The sequence below is a fragment of the Dipodomys spectabilis genome, unplaced genomic scaffold, assembly GCF_019054845.1.
Source record: "Dipodomys spectabilis isolate Male_0828 unplaced genomic scaffold, ASM1905484v1 ptg000089l, whole genome shotgun sequence".
NCBI lineage: Eukaryota > Metazoa > Chordata > Mammalia > Rodentia > Heteromyidae > Dipodomys > Dipodomys spectabilis.
The window spans coordinates 18,825,690-18,840,010 of NW_024870766.1; the positions used below are offsets into that span (position 1 = coordinate 18,825,690).

General features: G+C 40.1%; 1 protein-coding gene across 1 annotated transcript in view; it reads right to left on the reverse strand.

Annotated features, from left to right (window-relative positions):
* Positions 1-328: 328 nt before the first annotated feature.
* Slc26a3 (solute carrier family 26 member 3) overlaps positions 329-14,321 on the reverse strand; it is a 30,905-nt gene continuing 16,912 nt past the window's right edge. The window contains exons 12-20 of the mRNA XM_042684714.1: positions 13,522-13,628; positions 12,315-12,384; positions 11,865-11,957; positions 10,481-10,576; positions 9,497-9,730; positions 7,518-7,572; positions 3,669-3,811; positions 3,480-3,545; positions 329-764 (exon numbers count right to left, since the gene is read on the reverse strand). Coding sequence (XP_042540648.1) covers positions 741-764; positions 3,480-3,545; positions 3,669-3,811; positions 7,518-7,572; positions 9,497-9,730; positions 10,481-10,576; positions 11,865-11,957; positions 12,315-12,384; positions 13,522-13,628 — 888 coding nt within the window. The 3' untranslated portion in view covers positions 329-740. The remainder of the gene's footprint in view (positions 765-3,479; positions 3,546-3,668; positions 3,812-7,517; positions 7,573-9,496; positions 9,731-10,480; positions 10,577-11,864; positions 11,958-12,314; positions 12,385-13,521; positions 13,629-14,321) is intronic.

Genomic DNA, 14,321 nt, shown 5'->3' on the forward strand with positions numbered 1-14,321 from the left:
TGATCCCAGGAACTAAATTAGGCAGATCCCAGCTCCAGCCCATGCCCCTGTGCAAAGCAAGACTAGTCTAAATATAACCAGTGAAAAATAGGATTAGAGGTGGCTTCATAGTGTTTTGCCAGCCTAGCAAGTGTAGGACCATGAGTTCAACTCCTGTTATTGCAAAAACAACTGAACAACAACAACAAAAGCCAAATGCAGCAATAATCATAAAATCTGGGCAAAGAAGTCTCATTACAAGAGTTTTGTTAAAAGATGTAATTTTCTGTTTCCATCATTATGAAAGGGGCCCACATCAAGCATGTTCCAGAAAGCTAACAAGTTTAATAAAACACATCTGTTGTACAACTGAATTGTTTTACATGGAGATACAATACCATGACATATAAATCATGAGATCCAAAACACTGGTATAAATACACCACAGAATATTATAAGTGAAGCGAGTGACTTTGATGGAAATTTGTGTGTTCAATATATATACATATGTATACACATATATATATACAAAACAATTTTCTATCCTTGATAAATCTACAAAGTACAAAATTATGAGTATTTACATAATTTCATACTAAATATGTGAAAAATATACCATGCTAGAACAATCTCGTTCCAAAGTTTGAAACATAATTCTGTCAAAAAATTCTTCATACAATGTATGAACTTATCAATAACTTTCTAAGTATAAAGTTCTTGATGTGACAATCAGATGACGATCCTTCTGAGTTAAATTTTGATTAGAACTTCGTTTCCATTGGTACCTGAAGAAGAGAGAAAGTTTTTGTTTTAAAAGATTTGTTAAGTTCTAATGTCAATGGAGGCTAGAATTCAAGACAATTTTTTGTCTTGAATTTTAATGACTAATCTTACATTGCTACTTGTTAACAGAGATCTATGTGACATGTTTGATCTACGGACCTACTGCAACTTAAGTAAAATAATACTACAATATGCAATAGCGATTTATTTCTTCACATTTGTTTCAGGGACCACAACGACCTTCAAGAGGCCATGTGTGCTAGCCAGCCACATTCAGTTTTTACCCTCAATAGAGTAAAACATTGTATGTAAATATGGATAGGAGGGCTGGGCGTCAGTGACTCAGGCTTGTAATCCTAGATACTCAGGAGGCTGAGATCTGAGGGTTGTGGTTTGAAGCCAGCCCAAGTAGGAAAGTCTGAGACTCTTGTCTCCTATTAACTACCAAAAGCTTGAAGTGGAGCTGTGGCTCAAGTGGTAGAGTTCTAGGCTTGTGCGAATAAGCTAAGGGACCACACACAGGCCTGGAGTGTAAGCTCTAGTACCAGTACACACACACACACACACACACACACACATTGATGGGATGTGAGATGCTTTAAAAAACTGAAGTGAGCCGGGTGCTGGTGGCTCACACCTGTAATCCTAGCTACTCAGGAGGCTGAGATCTGAGGATCACCGTTCAAAGCCAGCCCGGGCAGGAAAGTCTGTGAGACTCGTATCTCCAATAAACCACTAGAAAACCGCAAGTGGCGCTGTGGCTCAAGTCGTAGAGGGCTCGCCTTGGGCTGAAGAGCACTGGGACAGCGCCCAGGCCCAGAGTTCAAGCCCCACGACCGACCAAAATTAAATAAATAAAATAAAATTGAAGTAATGCTGGGCACATGTGGGGCACATACCTGTAATCCTAGCTACTTGGGGGTCTGAGAATGGGAGGATCAAGGCACATTTAGATTTTACTACCGCTGTGGCTTGTCTACAACAGTGGACTTACTTTCCTCTAAGAAAAGCCAGGAGCCAATGTTAAATGTTTCAAGCTTGGGTCAAAAATCAGATTTGAATGCTCTTCTGTGCTTTATTCCCTGTTACTTCTTGATAGTTCTGAATCTAGCTACTTGCAGAAGGATTCTTTGATATGATTTTTTTTCTGTTTATTTAATCAAGGTACTCAGACAAGGTACTGAGTCTGCCTTTCTCTAGAATCAAGTGTTGGGACTCAGCATTGTGGTCCTTATCTAGACTGTCTCACCTCAGGTCTATTTAACTTTCTTGAATGACTTTTTCATTTGACCTTTGCTACTTGATAAAACTGTTTCAGTTCACACCTCTTCATTTCTGATCTATATTCCTATTCCCTGTTCTTAGATCTTTAAGAGAAATACCACCTCCTGTGCTTGAAGACAACCATTTCGTTCTTTCTCAACTACTTCTTTCTTTCATTGAAGGATAGAAGCAGTATACTACTACAGTGAAGAGAACATAGGTTTGAGGTCTGTTGCTGTCACCAAGTATGTGACTATAAGCAAATTAGTGAAGCTCTCTGAGCCAGCTTCCCAACTTCCTCATTTGTATCATGAAGATAGCATTTTCATCTATTGTCATAAAAAAGATTAAAATAACGAAAGCATGTTCCTGCCATGTACTGGGCCTATAAATCATCAACTATTTGATTTGATATTCTGCTTTTCCTAAGTTGGATCTGGTGCCTTAAAGGACTGGCTGTTTTAGAAGTGAATGTTCTGTAATGAAGCAGAACTTTAGTTAAATGATTACATGGAAACTCATTCTAAAAAGGAAGGAAAAGAACACAGCTTTCATGCTATGCCAGCAGCTTCCTATGTGCTTGGAAATTAGGAGGTGTTTATTTATTCCTCAGCTCCATCACTAACTTATCTGTTACTGGATATAGCAATATAGTCCCTGCTGCCTAGGTTATTACAAGGCTAGAATTACAAGGTTAGAATAAGATCATGGTTGTTAAGTACTTTGAAAAATAAAAATACAGGGCTGGGAAGGTGGCTCAGTGGTAGAGCGCTTGCCTTGCATGCCTGAGGCCCTGGGTTCGATTCCTCAGCACCACATAAGCAAAAAGAAAAAAAAAGTCAGAAGTGGCGCTGTGACTCAAGTGATAGAGCACTAGCCTTGAGCTGAAGAGCTGAGGGACAGCGCCCAGGCCCAGAGTTCAGGCCCCATGACTGGACCAAAAAAAAAAGAAAAAAGAAAAATACATGCTCAATTTTATTTTATTTTTTTTGTTTTTTTTGGGGGGGGGTTCTGGTCATGGGGCCTGAACTCTGGGCCTGGGCGCTGTCCCTCAGCTCTTCAGCTCAAGGCTAGTGCTCTACCACTTGAGCCACAGCCCCACTTCCAGTTTTTTTTTTTTTGCTTATGTGGTGCTGAGGAATCAAACCCAGGGCCTCAGGCATGCAAGGCAAGCACTCTACCACTGAGCCACCTTCCCAGCCCATACATGCTCAATTTTAATAGAAACCTCCTCTCCCTATTTCTTGTTCCTTTCTTTTTAATGATGTGAGTTTATTTTTCTCAAGATTCCCTATGAGACTGGTTGGCATTGTATTAGTTTCTAGAGATGAGGTACAAAGGCTCAGATAATTTGCTAGACTTTCTACAGCATGCCAGAAGAGGCCCTACCTTTTTGTTTGTTTGCTTATTTTCCTTGATGTCTAGATGAAGATAAACCAGATAAAGAATCTTACCTGACATTCCCGATTACGTAATCCTCCATTTGTGTTTATGGTAAAGTCAAACTTTGTTTCTTTTTTCTGAGAAGACAATGGAAGCATGAATTAGGGACTGATTAGTTTTAAATGTTGAAATGTAAAGGAAAGTTTAAGAAATACATATGGTGGGTTATAAATGTGAATGTCGTTCAAAAGAGCTGGTACCTGGCTGGAATTAAACTTTGAAGTATTATAATCTTTCTTCATCAGAATATGCAAAACAGCATCATGGATTGTTAAGAAAAATATTGAGTCTGTGACTTCATCATCAAAAAATTCACACCGGGTAAGCTTCTCAATGAAATCATCTGAAGAGAAAAAAGAGCAAGAACACTTAAGAGGAAGTAGTTATTTCTTCTTAAGCTTTCTAATTTGAAACTCCACTTGCAAATATGTATTTTATTGTTACATTATGTGTGTGGTGTGTGTGTGTATGTGTATGTGTGTGTGTGTGTGTGTACTAGGGGTTTGAACTCACTTTTTACTCAAGGCTGACGCTTTACCATTTAGCCACACCTCTACTTCCTCATTGACACTAAGTGTTTCTGAGGCCTGGTAGTACCAATAATACCTGGTATTGTCAATGCCTTCTGGAATTAAAGGATAGCTTTTCAATACACATAAATACTTATTTAATGCCCTAATGGAAAACGGAAAAACAAATGAGAACACCTTAAGTAGTTCCTATAAAGAAAATTAATTAAAATTTATTTAGGCAGGAGCTTAGAGAGTTATATCTCGATTAGAACACCAGTAAAATTAAAAATTGGGATTCCTCCAAAATAGGAAATATGCTTATAGATAATTTATATGTTCTCATTTTTGGCTGCTACAACTACTTACCGCTTAACTGTAGGTCATTTTCCCCAAACTGCTGTGTCTTATAAGACAACATCTTCCTTAGCATCGCACATTACCTTTCCTATCATCTATGACAAATCAGTCCTTGTAGGCACTGACCAGCGTTGGTTTGCACAGATCACTCAGCCAAATATGACTTTATGTCTACTATGTGCAAAGTTCTGGCTGAGTAAGAAAAAGGATCAGGGGCATATTAGACCTGAATCTTGCTCTCACAGAAGATAGAACACGTCTATGTAACTGCAGAACTTCAAGGAATAGTCTGATTTCCCACCTTTATTATTTTCTTAGTCAAATATAATTCTACATACACAAAAAGTCCTCAGATTATGTTTGTTCAATGAATGAAAGGTACAAGACATACATCATACGAATCCTAAGATACTAAGCAAACATTGCTTCCTTTGCCGGGGGTATATGAGAAAAGTTGATCAAATAGATACCGTTTTATAGTGCTGAAGACTTGAAGAAAGGAGGAAGAGGAGAAGAAACAAAGGACAGAAATGCGAGCTTGTTCACACAGAGTGGAGACTGCAGCCAGGAAATGGCTAAGAAGGTAAATTATGATGACACCAATTAGGCTGAGTGGGCTGCCAGGCACAGACAGTTTCAAAAAGATCTGGGATTATAGGAAAGTCATAAAATTGACAAATTAAGAAGTAACTAGGATTAAGAGAATATTTATAATGATAGCAACTCTAGAAACTATAGATTTTAGGGATAAGAGCCAGGAGAGAAGGAGAGATTGACGATACCAATTTTTGCCTCTTTGAGGACTTGTTTACCAGTCATCACCTTTCCCAAAATGCTCTTCCACAATTCATTTCAATTTCCACTCAAATGACACAGTACAGGATGCTCTCATATCAACCAGCTGAAAACAGCACCAACTCTGTTTCTTTGTGTCTCTTAATCCTGCATTATGCTTTTGCTCATTACATAGAGTTCCCTTAGACTATAAGCTTCATGAGGACAAGGGTTATCATTCATTGCTGTACACAACCAGAATAGGCCCTTACAAGTTATGTCCTAGGGAGTAGGCAAGAGACAGTGAAAAAGAAGGTAAAACAAAGCCAGCAGCTGTAACCCTAGCAGCTTGGAAGACTGAGACTGGGAGGAACCCCTACTAAAGGACAGCTCAGGCAGAAAAGCTGGAAAGACTCTCTTATCATTCCAAAGCTGGGCATAGCAGTGTGCTCCTGTCATTCTGTACTATGTGAGAGGATTGAAGTTCCAGTCCATCTTGGGCAGAGAAGTCCCCAAGACCTCATCTCCACAGAGGGAAGCTGGGTGTAATGGTGTGTGCTTATGACCCCAGCAACTACTGGAACTCAAAAGTAGGCTGATTGAATGAAGTGCAGGTGTGGACTTGAGTGTGAAATGAGATCCTAGCCTAAAAAATAACCAGTGAAGAACAGGGCTGGAGTATGACTTAGTGGTAAAACTCCAACATAGCCAGAGGAAGGCTCTGTGTTCAAACCTCAGTACAGGAAAGAATAAAAAGGTAAAATATCATAGGGGAGATTATAGGTTAGTGGGAACACAGAATATAATGATGTGATATGTGTGAATTCTGCACATGCACAGGCTGAAAATCCATTGCTCTGCTTGAGGAAGAAGGAAGTTTTCAGTTATTGCGGGAGTTTTCTACTTGGAAAAATGACAGCATGCTGGGATGGATAAGTACACTGGTTACTCAGCCAGAGGGCTGAGGTGAGAAGAGAGGAGGGTCTGGAATAAGGCTGTTTAAGTGGAGAAAAGACTGCTAAAGAAATTATTTCTGGCCAGGTGCTGGTGGCTCACACCTGTAAGCCTAGCTACTCAGGAGGCTGAGATCTGAGGATTGCAGTTCAAAGCCAGCCTGGCAGGAAATTCTGTGACTCAAAGTGGCACTGTGGCTGGAAGTAGTAGAGTACTAGCTTTGAGCAAAAGGAGGCACTAAATTCAAGCCCCACGATCCCCCTCCAACACACACACACACACACACACACACACACACACACACACACACACACACACACGAAACTATTTCTGGCTCTGATGGCTCATTGACTGCTAAGAGAAGGACAGAGGAAGAGATGCTTCTGGGATTTCTGCTTTGGCAACTGGTGAGTAGTGTTCTGGTGGTTGATAGAGAAGGGGAGGAGCAGTTTAAGGAGGGGGAGAATATGTGGACTGAGTGCTTGGGAGGATCTAGAAGGTTGAAGGGTCTAGGCTGGAGGTTTAGTATGGGGATTCATTAACATGTAGATATATTTGAAGTTCTAAGTATAGAGGAGATTGATGGGGGAAAAAAAACCTATGGAATTAGATCTGTAGGGTTTAAGGCTGAAGCTTGGGGAAGACCAACTGCTAGGAGTTGAGGGGAGGAGGCAAAGAAGTTCAGTGCCAGAAAGTGAGGAGCAACTAGAGAACCCAAAGGTTGAGCTTGCAGAAGTTGAAGAAGGAGAGAGTTTCAATGACAAATTCTAAAGAAAGAGGCCAAATGGCCCAGCAGGCTCCAGCAGGAGAGGCTGAGAAGGAGGCTTTTAATCTTGATGGACTGGATGACACCAACAAATAATTTTGGCAAGGGTGGCCACATCAGTGAGAGGAAGTCCAAACCAAGTTTCTGTGAGCTGAGGAACGCACGGGAGTGAAGGGAGGAAGACAGATGGAAAGCAAACTGCTTTCCAACAAGTTTAAGAGGGAAGAAATAGGTAACATATCTACTCCTTTACTGCCCATTAGATTCCCATTCAAATTCATTTACGTATATATGAGCACAGCTAAAACAGGGAGATGCTGTTTCATAGGGGTTTTTATTAGCGCAGCTGAAAATTAGATTTCCTTCTTGACAATTATATAAAATATCTGTTCTTTGGTGAGGCTACCTAGTCTTAGCATTGGCAGAGAGCCTGAAGTGACTGTCATAACATAAAATAAAAAATTTAAATGCTGGGCTGAGGATGTAGCTCGGTGGTTGTACTTGCCTAGCTTGCCTAGCTCACTCTAGGTTCTATCCTAAGGAAAAGCCCTGCTGATTTTTAGCTGGATATGAAGCTCATACCTATAATTTTGGTCTCAGGAGACAAAGGCTGGAGAATCTTGACTTCAAAGCCAGCCTTGGCTACATAGGAAGACCCTGTCTCAAAAAATTAATAAAGAACTTACCATCAGTTCCAACAATATACACGTCTACTTTGATCCTGATGAATTCTTGTAAAATCTGTTAAAAAGAAAATCAATCTTGTTTAGAATAGGCTCATTTGTCAGAAACATGAAGAAAACAATTTAATTATACTTTAATGGCTGATCCATTACTTTCAGGTCTTTTTTATATTTTGAAAAGGGATGATTGAATAAGTAGATACTGAAGTTAAAAATAAGGCTGCATGGCAGGAAAAAAATAAGGCCTGTTGGGAGGAGTAAAAAAGTTCTCGTTAAAAAGTTAAAAAGGATCATTCTTTAGGAAGTATTACAGAGAATGTTCTGTCTTAAACTCAGAAGATCAAATCTGATTTAATGCCCAACATTCCATCAGAATGACTGGGATTAGAGTTTTCTACTTACATAGAAGCAAAGAAAAACAAAACAAACACTGTGTCCCAGATGTCCATTTTTTTCCTACCCACAGTAGCTGATGTATCCAGCACTAAGAAATCAAAGCATTAAGAAAGAGTTTATGTTATTAAAATAAATTATCTTGAGAGTTCTGTCATATGGAACAATTGAAAGAAGTTGAAAAAGAACTAAATTTGATTCTGTTTTTTAGTTTTGTATCTAGTCCCCCCATACTTAATAGCTCACTTAGGCAAATTTCAGTGAAACCCTAAGAAAAGCAGAGCAGTATAAAATTTCTTAAACTTTCTTTTCTGCATTGTTTTGGAAGCTAATTTGTTTAAAAAAGGCTAATCCTATGGAAAGAAAGCATATCACCACCTGTTTGCTTTAGTCCTGTTTTAAACCATAGGTAACATTTATTCTTTCATATAGCTAATTTAAGATACTTTATAATGCATGACGATGAAAGAAATGAAAGGGGGACTAACCTTCCCAAACATCTGATTTCAGGATAATTTAGGGTCTGAAACCACCAAACTTTATGTACACATTTGATAGGAGAATGAATGTAGTTATCTATCCTTAGAAGTAGAGTTCTATAAAACTGTGTGGTATAATGGAAAACACTTCTAAAGAGATCACTGGCCACCCCCTCTGTCCCTTTATGGAATAATGTAAAATTAAATTGTGCAAAATTAAATGGTGAGGGGCTGGGAAGGTGGCTCAGTGGTAGAGCGCTTGCCTTTCATGTATGAGGCCCTGGGTTCGATCCTCAGCACCACATATGCAGAAAAAACTGCAAGTGGTGCTGTGGCGCAATTGGTAGAGCACTAGTCTTGAGCTGAAGAGCTGAGGGACAGCACCGAGGCCCAGAGTTCAGGCCCTACTACCGACAAAAAGAAAGAAAGAAAGAAAAAAGATTAAATTGTGCTTCAAATTAAAGTGTACTCTCTAAAGGAACATCCTTTCATTTTTTTAGTTAATGATAGTTACCATTAAGGAAAACATAAAAGCTGGGCATGGCGTGTGGACCACTCATCCTAGTTACATGGGGAGCTGAGATCAAGAGGATCATTGTTTCAGGCCAGCTGGGGCAGAAAAGTCCACAAGACTTCATCTCAGCTGAAGAAGCTGGGCATGGTGGTACATGCCTGTCATGGAAAGCCTAAGAGAGGCAGACCTTGGTCCAGGCACATGCTGGTGGATTAAGTGAGACTTCATCTAAAAAATAATAAGCAAGTGGGGCGCCAGTGGCTCATGCCTAGTCACTCAGGAGGCTGAGATCTCAGGATCTCAGTTCAGAGCCAGTTTGGGGCAGGAAAATCCTGAGACTCTTATCTCCAATTAACCACCAGAAAACCAGAAGTGGTACTGTGGCTCAAAGTGATAGAGCCTTGAGCAAAAGAGCTCAGGGACAGATCCCAGCTCCTGAGTTCAAGACCCAGTACTGACAACAACAATAACAACAACAATAATAATAATCAGAACAGAAAAGGCTGGAGTTGTGGCTTGGTGTAAGAGCACCAGCCTAACATTAACAAGCATGAGGCCTTGAGTTCAAACCCCACTACTACTCCCCATAATATTACCGTTTTGAGGCCTCGCATTGATGAAACATCAAGAAATGACACTGCTGAGAAGTCAAGAATGAGGCTGTGAAGACTGATTTTGGGGACCACAATATTGAGTGGAAGATCAGCATTCCAGTCTATCTCGAAGGGCAGGTCTGTAGTATTGATTGGCTGGTCCAGTTCTTCTATCTGATTGTTGTCCAGCTCCTCATCAGAATCTTTTAAGCCTTCAGCAGTGCATATGAAGCCCTTCTGCAGGAGAGGATAACATGCATGATGGTTCTGACTATGAAAAATGTGTGGATGTCAAGGGGAGCTAGGAAGTTTTTGTTTGTTTGTTTGTTTTTGTTGGTAGTGGGGCTTGAGCCCTGGGCCTGGGCACTGTCCCTCACCTCTTCAGCTCTAGGCTAGAGCTCTACCACTTGAGTCACAGTGCCACTTCCGGCTTTTTCTGCTTATGTGGTGCTGAGGAATCGAACCCAGGGCCTCATGCATGCAAGGCAAGCGCTCTACCACTGAGCCACCTTCCCAGCCCCACTAGGGAGTTTTTGAAGGAAAGATTCAAAGGTGGGTTGAAGAGTGGAATTAGAGCCACTTGTCTTGGATGCTTAATTAGGACCATAAAATTTTTAAGGAGTTTCTCCAAGATGTCACTTATAAAAATGACATTGACACATGAAGCATGTTTAAAGGGATGCAATAGCTAGAGGCCAGTGGCTATTGCCTATAATCCCAGCTATTCAGGAGGCTGATATCTGAGGACCATGGTTCAAAGAGAGCCTGGGAAGGACAGTCTGTGAGACTTTTATCTCCAATTAACCACCAGAGCTGTGGTAGAGTGCTAACGTTGAGCAAAAGAGCTCAGGGACAGCGCCAAGGCCCCAACTTCAAGCCCCACTACAGACAGCAAAAAGAAAAAGGAATGGAACACCCTGAACTCTTGTATCCTATGTCTTACTAAGCTGTTGGCCATAATGTGTAGGATGTAATTAAGATACTTACAGGTGTCACTTGCAGCAGGCCTCGCTTCTGCAGTTTTCGGATTTTCTTCAGAGCTTTGTTGCGCTTGCGTAGAATCCGAAGTGGACTAAACCCAACCTGAAAAATTCACTCTGTTACATTGTATATTGGCATAATTGAAACAACTAGCTGAGGTGGGTTGAGAGATTAGGACACATAAGAAGAATATTTGTGATATAATTGATAAGTCATTTAAAGAATACCAACAAGAATGACATATCATGTCTATGATTTGCTTAACTTGTTCCTACAATCAAAATTCAAAAACCTCTGTACAGCCCAGGATTTGTCTAAAAATGATCCATGAATATATTTTAACTTTTTTTTTATTCTGTTTGTGTTTGGTGATTCTATCCTGTTTATTTTTCTACTTGTCAAGTATAGGTGGTACCTATTTACTATTGCTTCTCATACAATTTTTCTTCTATTAGAGTTATAACGATTATATTTTATGAAGTTTTTTCTTATATGAGTTGTAATTTTGATATTAAATTGGGCTAATCTTTTGTTGTTGTTGTTGTTGGTCATGGGGCTTCAACTCTGGGCCTGAGCTGTCCCTTAGTTCTTCAGCTCAAGGCTAGCGCTCTACCACTTGAGCTACATTGCCACTTCCGGTTTTCTGGTGGTTTGTTGGAGATAAGAGTTTCTCGGATTTTCCTGCCCGGGCTGGCTTTGAACCGAGATCCCCAGATCTCAGCCTCTTGAGTAGCTAGGATTACAGGCATGAGCCACTTTTACTCCACTCTTTCAACCAAGTTTGTTCTTTTTCTGCAGCACTTAGCTCCAGAGTAGTAAGAAAGGAGAATCAAAATATTTTATTTATCCGGTCATGGTGACACATGCCTATCATCCTAGCACTTGGGAGTCTGAAGGCAAGAGGATTTTGAGCCTGAGGCCAACCTGGACTACATAATATGACCCTGTCACACTAAAAACAACAGACAAACACCCTAAACTTGCTATCTCGAAACTCTTCAAGATGTAGTCAAATATTTAACTGATGCCCTGTTGTTTCTAAAAGTGATGCTCAAGAAAATCTGTAGAAAAATAAGCAACCTAAAGATTATACTTTCGGGGAAAAATAAGCAGCCTAAAATATTACGGCATTTTTTCCCCATTTTACAGTATAATTTTATAAAAAAAGATTTTATGTTTTATATTTATCAAGAGGCTTATTTTTCAACATATTAACAGATCATTTATAAGGTAGTTTAGTTTGCCTTGGGACATGAGACATCTAAACATTGATATACCCCAGCCTCAACAGATGGGAAATCAATGACCTTCTGGTGAAAAACCAAACATTTCATTCCACAAATTTAAAATTTAGTAAATTTGTAAAAAGTTAAATAACCCCAAACCTTACAGCATCAGTAAGTTTCTGCTTAAAGAAACCAATATTTGCAAAGTAGATTGGAGATGGACATCTGAATATTTTCACTCCTTCGGGCTCATACATCTACAAGATAGAGAAGAAATATTAGGTGATACATGCTAGACTCAGATTCATATCCTTTCCCTCCCCCCCCCCCCCCCCCCCCAGTCATGAAGCTGGAACTCAGTGCCTAGGCGCTGTCCCTGAACTCTTGTTGTTCAAGTCTAGCACTCTACCACTTCAAGCCACAGTTCCACATCCAGTTTTCTGGTTCTTAATTGGAGATAAGGGTTTCACGGACTTTCCTTCCCAGGCTAATTTTAAACCCATCATCCTCAGATCTCAGTCTCCTAAATAACTAGGATTTCAGGCATGAGCCATGGGTCCCAGCTCATATACATATCCTTTAACAAAATAAAGACAAAAATTAATCTTTCTTACATCAGAATAATCTTTTTTATTCTTATAAATGTTGCTCCTTCCAATGTTAGCCAGGGTGCTGCATTTTGGACTATAGGGGAAGAAACACAAAAAACAGTAAGTAAATACTTATGCATATTTGTTAGGCCTAACAGGGCTAACACTGACTTTCCTTCTAGCACATACATCCACACAGTCTCACTTTTTGAAACATAAATGGTTGCAGATTGTCATGTCATAGAGACCTGCCTAGAGGGCAAGCACACTGTTTTGCTCAGCTTTGTGACATCCCACAGCTCCTAAACAGGAACATCACCTTTTACAAAGCACTTCTGTAGCTTTGGGCACATTGAGTCTGAATATCAAAGTGAGGCAGTATAATGACCACATTATAGATAAGCATCTGGAGAGGTAAAAGGACTTACGACCTTTAGGCTCATCTCTATGTGTGATAGGCCCACAATAACAAAATCCAATAAAAATATAAATGCACGAGAGTGCAAGAGCAATACCAAGATATTTCAATCCCAGTATATTGTGCCAGTTGAGGCATAACTTTAACAACAATAACAACTTCTGTTCTAGAACTCAGTTTCCAGGCAGCTATGTATCTATCTACTTGTAATCACACAGTAATAACCCAGCATAGGCCGAGTGACCACATGGTGGTAGTATTATCTGATAAAGATTTAAAGATGCAAGGACTAAGGAATCAATTTAATTTTTTTGTGGCATTTCGGACCTGGAAGTTGGACCCGAAGGGCCTTTGAGAAGTTCTCTGATCCAGTTCTGAGCTTCCCAAGGGGGAAGGCAATCTAACAACCTACAAAAATAGCAGTTGCCTGTTCCTAGAGGGTCTTACAGTCTTCTCAGCAAATGTATCTTCCTCTTTAACAAGGCTAAGGTAATGACATTAAACTTGCTTAAAACAGAAGTACCTGTGGTTGACAAGTAGGTTACAGGCACAGAGGTTTATATACTTTCTCTGCATTGGTGTCAAAGCCGGAAACAGAACAATAGCAGCTCTCCCTGGATGGGTGCTCTGATGCTGGCCTGTTCTGTTCAACTGTCCTTCGAGGCCCTGAGGTGAGCAATCTGAGGAACGCTATAGGGGCCAATCCTAAAGATATGCGAATCCACTTTTCTCATGATCAGTGACAATTTTTTTAGCTTATCTTCTGATTGTACAAGCTAAAGCCTGCTAGAATGCAGAACACCGAACACTCACAATTGGGTTCTGAACACGATGGTCAGGAGCTGAAATGCCACACTTGCTGCCAGGCCTAAGCCAAGTCCCAGAACAATGGCAAAGATGAAGGTCATGATCCAAATTAGCTGTAACAACATGTGTAAAATACAATGGTTTAGGCCCAGAACCATGGGAAAGTGTGGATTTCTAGGTCTAAAAACAGAGGTTAGGTTTTTTGTTGTTGTTGTTGTTTGTTTGTTTGTTAATCCTGGGCCAGGAATACACCTGTCTCAAGAGGTCATTTCTATGGGCTCAAGTTCTGGGTCACTGAAACACAAACACACCCAAAAGGATCCACAGAGAATGTGTTCATTTCAAACCCAATCCCTGAACAATTTATGGAAATGGGTGGAGCCTATCTGTCCTAGCAAAAATTCCAGAGCTATCTCATTCATTAAAACCAGCAAACTAGGATGTCGATCAGTGTTAGAGCATTTACATTTAGGATGCACAAAGGCCCTGGGTTCTATCCCCAGCTCTGCAAAAACAAAAATAAGAAAAGATAAAAATCTCCTTCCCCATCAAAATCCAGCAAACTAAGTAAGAGCCTAATCATTCTCTTGGGCTGTTGGATTTAATTAATGTCTACCACTCTATGAAAATTTTAGCATGCAAAAAGAGAGTTAAAACCTCCCAAAGTGTTCTATCAGGAACTAAAGTTATCCAAGTGTAGCTTATTACTTTATGCTCTCTAAGTACCATAGGGTATGTCGACAAGGACTTTTACACCCAGACTTTGACCCTGATTAGATTATGGACTCTGCTTCTCATTGGAAGAC